This window comes from Aristolochia californica, unplaced genomic scaffold, assembly GCF_029961685.1.
Source record: "Aristolochia californica isolate CCGP_79_NKW_82.1479 unplaced genomic scaffold, dmAriCali1.0.hap1 SCAF_3, whole genome shotgun sequence".
NCBI lineage: Eukaryota > Viridiplantae > Streptophyta > Magnoliopsida > Piperales > Aristolochiaceae > Aristolochia > Aristolochia californica.
The window spans coordinates 42,540,076-42,550,356 of record NW_027181992.1 but is presented as its reverse complement, the minus strand read 5'-3'; the positions used below and the strand labels follow the sequence as shown (position 1 = coordinate 42,550,356).

The following is a 10,281-nucleotide window of genomic DNA, read 5'->3' as shown; positions in this document are numbered from 1 at the left end:
CAGCGCATGGGAACTAGGAAATATAAAATATGACAAAGTACTAAACTAATAACTAGTAACTGCCTCACTATGCAGACCGAACCGGCCTTATTAATTTCACATGAAGAAACCTCCGGGTCTAGGCCGAGCCACCTTAAGCCGGTTCATTTATTGGTCCATCCGTCTATAGAGAACTGAAATAAATAACTTCGCATGCCCTAGTGACCTAAGCCCAGGCTCTCCTCCTTCTGCAAAAATTCTGCGGTTTCGTCCTCTGAAAACGCTGATTAATAGTAAGTTTTGTTACTCTCATTCTTCTCGAGCTCTGCCACAACAATTAGCCGCACATGTTGTTAGCATTTCTGTTTAATTTTTTAGTATAAAGGCATTTTGTGCAAATTCTATCTTTGCGATATTTATGCGTGTATTGGGAGTTTAATTGCACCTTTCTTTGGTTATAGACCGATGTAGTTTTTATCTTGCAATGATTGAAAGTGTGACACCTCTCATGTTCATTTTCTTCGAATTCACTAAATACCGGGAATACTCCGCGATGTTAACCTGAAAGAGACTTAGAAATGAAAGTTACAATTCTTGTTGTAAGACAGTTTGACTAAAATTAGGAGTAGGTTTTTAGATTTTGGCTTTCATTTTTTTTCTCTCGCATGGATAAACGACGAAGTAGATGAGAAGAGACTGAGTTTTGTAGATCAAATGCTTTCAAGTAGGTTGAAACCTAAACCATGTCTTTTCCGGCAGTGGACGTTAAGCTTCGTACTTACTTTTATGTACAGTGCAATGCACTTCTGCTGGCATATGCAATGTGCACGCCAATGTAGTTCCCACATCTAGTTGCTCATTCATTGATCTTGTGCTGTAATTTGTTATGCAGACACAGGATCTCTCCTCTTTTGTTTTGCAGACAGTTCATCTACACTCAATTGTTTATTTACTTATTTTGTATGGCTTCAATTGTTTGTTTCTGATGCATGCCGAATGAAAAGTTTAACTAGTGAACTGTATTTGTTTCTGTCGCAGGAAAATGGATGTGGATGCAAATGTAAGTTTTCCCTTATCTTTTTGTACTGCATATTCTCTTAATTAAACATTCCTTTCATTACATAGTAGAAAATTAGAAGGAAACTGTTTCGATTGTTAAAACAGAGAGGATGCTTTATAACAGCAAGAAAGAGAAGAACATTGTATGCTTCTTCTAACAGAACTTTTTTCATGGCTGAATTTAAACATGATTTCACTTTTATTTTCTTTGGAGACCTTTCTTGCTCTCTAGTTAGACCTACATGTTGTCATCACTTCAGTTTTTTCGTTTTACTTGCATAGCATGTGTGCTTTAACATATGAATCTGGCCATGATATCGTATCAAACTTCCTTTGCTATCGTTCTTGGCCATTGTTACATTCTAGTTTTCCGTGAAACAACCTTTGAGGATTCTCTTAGTTAGAAGTGTGGAAGAAGAAGAAGGATGGAAGAGGAAGTGGAGAGACAGAGAAAAGAAGAGGAAGTGGAGAGACAGAGAAAAGAAGAGGAAGGAAGAGTTGAAACAAGGGAATAGAAACTGAGAGAAAAGAATGAAGATTCGGATAAGAGCTTATGATCTTGTTGCCTCTCCTTTAGCCTTATATTTATAACTTTAAGTAAATATGAAATTACAAGATTGCCCCTCTACATAAGCTGGAATAAGACGGGTAAATACAAGCTAGTGCATATACATCACACACATACAACTTAGAACAAGTAAAACGAAGGAATTCTGCTGCAGTTACCTTAGTAAAGATATCAATAACCTGACGTTGAGAAGAGACATGTTCCATGCACATAATTCTATATTGTAATTTCTCCCAGATGAAATGACAATCAATCTCAAAATGTTTCGCTCTTTCATGAAAGAGTAGATTTGAGGCAATGTGTATGGCTACTTGATTGTTACAATGAAGTTTCATTGATGCGTCTTTATGAAACCTGACTTTATTGAGAAGATTTTATCCATAAAATTTCATGGACTGCATGTGCTATTGCTCTATTTCTACTTCTGCACTAGATTAGACAACACATTTCTTTTGCTTGCTTCTCCAAGTCACTAGAATACCAACAAAAAAATTACAAAAGCCCAAGATAGATTTGTTGTCATTTCTGTGCATATATTTATTGATAACGCTCGCAACAAATTAAATGTTGGGTCTGGTCACAGTGAGGTAAATTAACTTACCTACCAGTCTTTGAAACCTTCTAACATCCACATCTTCATCGGAACCACTACATAACTTCACATTTGTGTCTATTAGAGTGTCTATAGGCTGACATCCAACCTGTCTCTTTGAGCAGTTAGAGTGCAGATTTCCCTAAGACAAAATAATTCCTTACTTGCACTATAGCACTTCAATTTGAAGGAAGTATTTAAGTAGCCCTAAGTCTTCATCTTTCAGATTATTTCCTATCAAAATAATGTCAACTACCTACATTGCCATAAGTATCACTCTCTTGTCAATATGCTTCACAAAAACAAAATGATCCACAACATGTCTATTAAAACCAAACCGAACTACCAGTTTACTAATTTACCAAACCAGGCTCCAAGTGACTATTTTTACCCATACAAGGATTTCTTCAGTTTGCATACCAAATCCTCAACCACAAAACTAGGTTGTTGATCCATATGCACCTCTTCTTGAAGCTCTCCATTAAGGAAGATATTCTTGAAATCGAGTTGATGGAGAGATCGTTTAAAATTTATAGCAAAAGATATTAGAATATGTACCGAATTAAGTTTGGCCAATGACGAGAATGTCTCCTCATAATCAATACTATAACACTAGGTATATCCTTTTGCGACTAGCTTGACCTTCATCCTTGCAATGCTACCACTACCATCCACTCACTAGGACAGAGGTAAGTGGATGGTAGTCTGTAGTCGAGGTGCAGTTGTTGAGAGAACCAATGGGAGATGGTTAAGCTGTCGACAGGTGAGGTGTTCAATGCAACCAAAGCTGTGCATTCTAGTCTGTTGAGGCCAGTGCAAAGGAGGTGTGGGAGGGCCGTGATGGCTAGGTGGTCCCGGCCAGAGGCCGTCAAAGGTTGGCGATTCAAGTTTTGTGGGGATGAAAAGGGTGGGGGAGCTGGGACATGAGGTGGGATGAAGTAGGCCGCAACAATGATGGGTTTTGAGATCGTTAGATTGGGTAGAAGCGAGGGGTAATCGATTATAGGGTGGGGGTTGGGTGCTTGCTGGCAACAGGGATGGGACGAAGTGCCAAAGGCATTGGATAAATTGGGTCCAGCCAAAGGAGATATTTTTGTCCTCCAGAATGGTAATGCGAGCAATGGTGGTTTGTTCCCTGTACTGGACAATGCTGTAATTGGCAGCGTTTCTCTGGTGGACGGTGAGAAAACTGAATCTCCAAGGTCTAGACCAGAGCTCTTTGGACCTCAGCAGGGAGTCGTGATCAACTTTGGTAGCTTCCGTGAATGGGAGATGAATGAGGCACACGCCACAATCGGTTTGGTGATGAAGGCACAACAAGCCCCACATGCCGTCACCCGAATGCAGGGAGTGGCACATAGAGCCACTCGAGCGATCGACAGTGTGGTGGGGCCATACACGGATCGAAAAAGGGCACCGCTAAGTCACGGGAATGTTGGTGTTGAGACTGTCGTTGGTGGACGATGGTCCAGTTGGCGTCGATATGGTCGTCCTTGGTCCTCGGAGCGTCACGCGAAAAGCCAGGCCGGGAAGTCCTCGCAGCATCATCTACATTGTGGCAATGAGGTGAGATCAGAGCGCAGGTAGGTCATCAGTCGACTTCGGTAGTGTTGTCTGGTGCTCGCCAGGAACGAGAGTTCGGCAGGGTAGTCAGTCTTCGTGTTGTCTAGCAAGGTGTTGTCTTTTTGAAAATTCTATACTTCCATTCTTTGGTACTTGGAAGTACAACTTATTTCATAGGGTCTAATGTGGTTGCTGTGATTCTTCATCTAATGCATTTGTTTGCTCTTGCATGTCTTACTCATTTTATTCAAAAACTAATGTATAGAAAGTATTACTAATCATTCTGAAATAGAATTAAACATTTGAAGAAACAATTGGAATGTTAATGCGGTTACAAAGTTCCATTTTGTGTTCATCTTTGTATTTGAATCATTTAAACAATACTAACGCCTAAAATTCTGTGACAAGTCAATTCATGGAGTACATTGACAAGATTGAGGACATGAGTAGATCCAGGTCCATCCATTAGTAGGATGTCCTCCGGAGTGCCAATGGGATGGTCGATAGCTTAGCTAGGGAGGGAGTTTGCTGCCAGCAGCTCACTTTGGGCACTTCCCTCTTTATATGATTCTTCGAGTTATCTGTTTTGGTTTTTTCTTTGACTGCCTCGTAACTCCTGTTTCATACCTTCCTTGTTTCTCCTTGTGCTTGTATTTTGTCACTCTCTTTCACCTATTGCCCTTTTTAGGCCCTATTAATGATTTTTTTCTTCTTTTTGTCCTAAAAAAATTGTGACAAGTGTGTATATCGAATATGACACAAAAGTCTATCGCGCGTCTGGGGGGTTCATGGAATGTGATTTCAAATGAATATCTTACTCTATCATCCAATGTATTTATCATCTACATGACAGGCTGGCAAGAAGGAAGAAGAGGAATTTAGCACTGGTCCACTGTCTGTCTTAATGTTGAGCGTGAAAAACAACACCCAAGTGCTAGTGAATTGCCGGAACAATAAGAAGCTTCTTGGCCATGTGAGAGCCTTTGATCGACACTGCAATATGGTACTGGAAAATGTCAGGGAAATGTGGACAGAGGTAAGGGCAGAAAAACTCAACCATGTCTTTCTTATTTGATAATATTTGCCAAATCAACCTCAGCTCTTAACCTTTTTATTATTTTAGTATATTTTATTTTATTATTAATTTTTTTCAGGTTCCGAAGACAGGTAAAGGAAAAAAGAAAGCTCTTCCCGTTAACAAGGATAGATTCATCAGTAAAATGTTCCTTCGAGGAGACTCTGTTATCATTGTTCTTAGGAATCCAAAATGAGAATCTAACATTTGGTGCAGATCGGGTTCCTGTTAGGGCCGTGATCCTAAGGGAAGCTTTTTGATACAAGAGGATACCCAAGATTAGGATTAGAGGCATTTCAAGTTTCTCCATCATCCTGTATGTACTATGAATCCATTGTAGTTGGTAGATCGATACTGTATGTACTGGCACTTGATGTTACCCTCGAGTCTCTTGTGAAGGGAAATTACGAGAAATCATAGACTTGCAATCTTCATTGCTTCATCAAGATGGTTCAGATAGCAGCTCAAAGGCGCATCCATCCAAGGATGTATTCCAGCCAAGTGATAAGTAAATGTTCTGGCCAAGTGATACATGACTGAATCGGTTAAATGAGCAGGGTATTTATGATTTGGTATCTATTACCTGTTGGTAATGCTGGCCTTTGACAATGTGGTAATTGATAACCTTAGGCTGCTTGTGTGATAGATTTAGGAAAATGGTTGTCAATTTGTCGTTGGAAATGGACGGTTGCCTCAGATTATCCGTGCATTAGTTAATGTATCGTAGTGGAATTCAATGTTCTATTAACCCAAGTGGCCATCATATCAGGATGGCTGGTTGCGGTCTAAACTGATTAGAATGTGTTTAACCCAGTGGTTGATCTAAAATGGTACTCCACCTAAATTTATATCATTTATCTTTTATTGTTTAGATATAAAATAGTGCCCTCTTATGTTCAGTTCGATATTTACATATGCATATATTAGGTTCACTTTGAATCCTTACCGATGGATCAATTCAACTGGTTCGAATTATAAAACAGGTCTAATCAGTTAAGGACGACTTCTTGAGTAGTGACAGCCCCACCGTGTTATAAAACTCATATGGGGAATCTGCTAATTGAAGGCGTTTCAATTAGATCCAATGCCTCTCTTGGTTTAAATAGGTAATAAGCCAGCCAATTGACATTGCAGGTTTAATATTGCCAGTTTAATCACCATATTGGTTGATCCGGGCTTAGAAAGTGCAAAGATCTGATGGTTTTCACCTATCTTTTTTTATCAAAGGTCTCTTATAAAGAAGGATTTCTTGCACTCAATTTAACGTGTTATTATAGTAGGCTGTTGGATTCTGGGGTTAATCTTATGTGGTCCTCATTATTAAAGAAAGTTTAGTCTTGATCACAAGGTGTGCGTTTGGTTAAATAGACATAGAAGGAAAAAAATGGGGAGGGAAGTCATAGTTTTTTGTTGAGAAGGAAAAAATCCTAAAAGAAAAGCAAATAGGAGTGAATTTCTTTTTCAGTTGTAGCATGTTCTCTCTTAACATGATGAAAGTTTAGATAGAAAACTAAGAAAAAGAAAAGTGGGGAAAGAGTTTATTTCTGCTGTTTGGAAGCAAAAAATCTTAAAAAAGTAAATAGGAGATAAAGTAAGTTTCTCTCTTAGCTATAGCTTTTCTTCTCTTAAAACAATGAAATTTAGAAGAAAAGAAATGGGGAGAAAGTTCGTTTTGGAAGCCAAGAATCCTAAAAAAAAATAAGAAAATAAGAAAGAAAGTGAGTTTCCTCTTAGTTATAACATTTTTTTTAAAAGAGAGAATTCAAAAAGGAAAGAAAAGAAATAGAAAACTGGAGAATTTAATTGGTCTCTCTCTCTCTCTCTCTCTCTCTCTCTCTCTCTCTCTCTCTATCTATATATATATATATATATATATATTGAGCTTTGCTATTGTCTAGGGTGTTATAACTTTGATCAAGGACCAAACTAGGGTCCGAGTTGATTACGACTTGAGATGAGTTGGCAGTAACTTGTACATTCTAAAAGGATTTGAGTCTAACCCCCTAAAATCAGCCGGCCAAACTCAACTTCGAGTGGATCCATCATAACATCATGCTTTTATCTATTATTGCTAATAATGAATGACCATGGTGACCGTCGCTAGGTGAGCTCCTACTTGCACTCATACAATAGAAGCACTTTTGTTGTTGGTCTTAATACTTCTTTTAGGACATGTTAGTGCGCCTCTGGGTCAAATGAAAGTGAATTAGATTACACTATCACTTGACCCAAATGCATTGGTGAAACGGGATTCCCACCGAAATCTTGGTTCATCAACTTGAATTCACGTCTCACCTGACGAAAGTGGATTTCGCTGTCCTCTCGGTGCTCTTGCTCTCCCATCTCCTTCTCGATCTTGCTCTCACTCATTATTAATTTGGTTCATTGTCAAGCATTTTTGTTTAATTATTTTATTTTTTATAATTAATTAAACTAGTCATTTTTTAATTTGAGGAAATATATTATTAATTTATACTCCATAAAAATCTATCTTATGTTATTAATAAAATATTATATTATTATTATATTCATTATTTTTATTACTATATTAAATTAGTGATTTAAGAGTGGTAATTTAAATATTATTAAAGCAAGCAATTGATCAAGTATTTTTGTTTAATTATTCTATTTTTTATCTTTAGCTAAAATAATGTTTTTTTTTAATTTTGTGGAAATATATTATTAATTTATACTACATAAAATTTATCTTATGTTATTAATAAAATATTTTATTTATTTATTATATTCAATACTTTTTATTTATCAATTTAAAATTAATTAGTGCACTAGTTAATTGTCACACATAATTATTGTATTAATTTAGACTAAACTGTAAGCTATCTTAATATATTAATGAAATTCACTTTCACTAACACTAGGTTCCCCTCCCCCCTCCCCCCTCCCCCCAGGTAAATTTTGATGTTAACAAATATTTAGCAACTAATTGTGTACATTGAGCAAGCTTAAATGGCAACTAAGTCCTAATAACAAAATTGGCAACACAAACATTCAATCAACCTAAAGCATCTAAACAATCTATAGAAAAAAACTGACAATAGTTCAAGACAAAGCACCCATCTGAATGGCCCTTTGAACAAGTAGCTCCAAAATATTTGAAAAACTCAAGAAGAAACCATCCAAGTTAGTGTTCGAATGGCCATAACATCCAAAATAATAAATGGTGAGGCGTCGCTCCATCTAGACGACATGCAACCAATCGTTTAGAAAATCAGGAGAGAAAGCTTTCAATTAGGATCCATTTACCCAAACCTCTGAACGAGCATCCCAAAGAAGGTTAAAAAAAAGAAAAAACATTGCCAAGTAAATTGTATGACCAGAAAACATCGTCCAGATGACAAAGAGAGAAAAGACAACATAAATTCATCCAGCCCATCATCCGAATGATTAAAGAAAATGAAAAGGTGATTACTAAAGATCGTCCAAATGATCTAAAGGCATTCAAACACTCATCCCAGAAAAGATGTAGATGAAGATTCAAATCCTTGATTAAATCATTATAGGTCTCTAGAGTTTGTGACCTACCATTGTGATTAATAGCTCAAAACAATAATACTGAGTATTTTTTCATGATTTTGAGCTTCAATTTGGTTGATTTTGTTAGAGGACAAAAGGACATTTTTTTAAGAAAATGGCTAGTTTTTTTTTTTTTTACCATTTCATTCACTTATATTTAAACAGTTTCATGCCCAAATGATTAAACAATCATTGCTACACCAAACTAAAGCATTTTAAAGCTCCATCAAGCCTTCCAAACGACTTGTCTTTCAATTTTGAAAGAAAGAAACCAAAACAAGAGGTCTCAAGAAAGCTAAGTAAATTGTTCTTTGATTTTAAAATTTATTGACTATATTTAGGAATTTCTTAGTTGAACTTCACTCCCAATACTTTGAAATTATTTGTTTTACTTCATTCATGTTTGGGTTGTTTTCTATTGTTATTCTTTCAAATATGAACTCTTAATTTGGGGCATTTCTTAGTAATTTTCAAAAAATCTTATATTTAAGTTTAAATCTCATTGTACTTTTACTTTGAAATCATATTTGAGATTAATTTGAGTTGTTATTACTCTTGTAGAATCACCTAGGATTAAGTGTATTTGTGTGTGTATATTATTGTAAAATCATAACTAGAGGTGTCATTGAGTAGTTATTGTAAAGTAAGAGATTCTTGCATCTATAAATTCAATCCATAGACATGTGAACTGATTGTAAAGTAAGAGATTCTTGCATGTCTAGTTGCTAACCACAAGTCCCAAGTGTGGATAGATACTATAATTTAAACCTTGGAGGTTCTTTGCTATAGATGTCGTTTGGCTACTAAATATAGTGACTTTGATGTGCAAACACCTTGGGAGTGGCTTGGTAATCTAATATAGAATTGTGAACCATTATAAAATTGTTGTGTAATTGCGGATGCATGATTGCTTGATTGATACATATTTGTCTAATAAGAATATTTTTAGGAGCCAAAATGAAAAATTAGCCATTAATCTTGATAAACCTCTTGAAGCCCAACCCCTTCAGATTTCTTGTTGCAACAGAAGCAGCATTTAAAATAGATGAGCACTTTGTTTTGCACAACACATTGTCATGATGTGGATGATGCCTGGCTGGCACACTTTGGGTGATCAGGCTTGGAACTCACTTCCTTGAAAACAACAGGAAGATGAGAGAAACATGAACCTTTCCATATAAAATAGGAGGTAACAAAGTGAAGCCGTCAATAAACCTCAATAGTAAGTCCTCGCTTTCAATTGGATTGGAATGCCTCAATCGTTCTAGTAGTAATGTTTCAATAAGATAAAGAGAGACTCTTCTCGACAAATAGAATTTCAATCGGTGAATCTTCTGATGAAGAATGGACTAAGCTCATGGGTATGCTATAGAGAGTCTTCCATAGCAATAGATCAGTAGACATGCACACTTACACAAGGCAACAAACATGCATGAAATCCGTGCAAAAGACCAGCATGCAAACAAACTACTATTTCATAGAGAAGTAAAGAGGAAAAGAACTTATCCTTTCTAAATCAACATAGGTAGTCTTCTTAAAAAAAACAAATGCTTATGAAATCTTCAACATAAATCATCATCTTCATGTCTCATAATCCGAGTAGTGATGAAGCAAACTGGAATCCTGAAATCACTTTTTTTATACCATGTTTATTTTTAGGACTCAATAGATTACATCTTGGGTAAAGAAGAAGAAGAAGAAGAAGAAGAAGAAGAAGAGAGGAGAAAAGGAGAGAAGAGTGCACACGTTGGAGAGAAAATAGGAGGAAGAATTAGAATATGGACTTAGTCCAAACCCTCCCCCTTAAGCTTTACTTATAGATGCTAAAAATACTAATATTATAATTATACCCTTCACCCTATTCAGACTGAATACGAGACAAAAACATAAACTAATTACATCAATAACCCT

General features: G+C 36.4%; 1 protein-coding gene across 1 annotated transcript; it reads left to right on the top strand.

Moving 5' to 3' along the window:
* Positions 1–188: 188 nt before the first annotated feature.
* On the top strand, positions 189–5,671 carry LOC137959922 (uncharacterized). Its single transcript, XM_068807342.1, has 4 exons — positions 189–272; positions 1,018–1,039; positions 4,615–4,797; positions 4,916–5,671. The coding sequence occupies exons 2-4, from the start codon at positions 1,022–1,024 to the stop codon at positions 5,030–5,032; spliced, it is 318 nt and encodes a 105-aa protein (XP_068663443.1). The 5' UTR covers positions 189–272; positions 1,018–1,021; the 3' UTR covers positions 5,033–5,671.
* Positions 5,672–10,281: the final 4,610 nt, after the last annotated feature.

Excerpts from the sequence above, each read along its gene's own strand:
- LOC137959922 (XM_068807342.1), top strand. Across the intron at positions 4,798-4,915 it reads TCAGGGAAATGTGGACAGAG|GTTCCGAAGACAGGTAAAGG; the intron begins GTAAGGGCAGAA and ends AATTTTTTTCAG.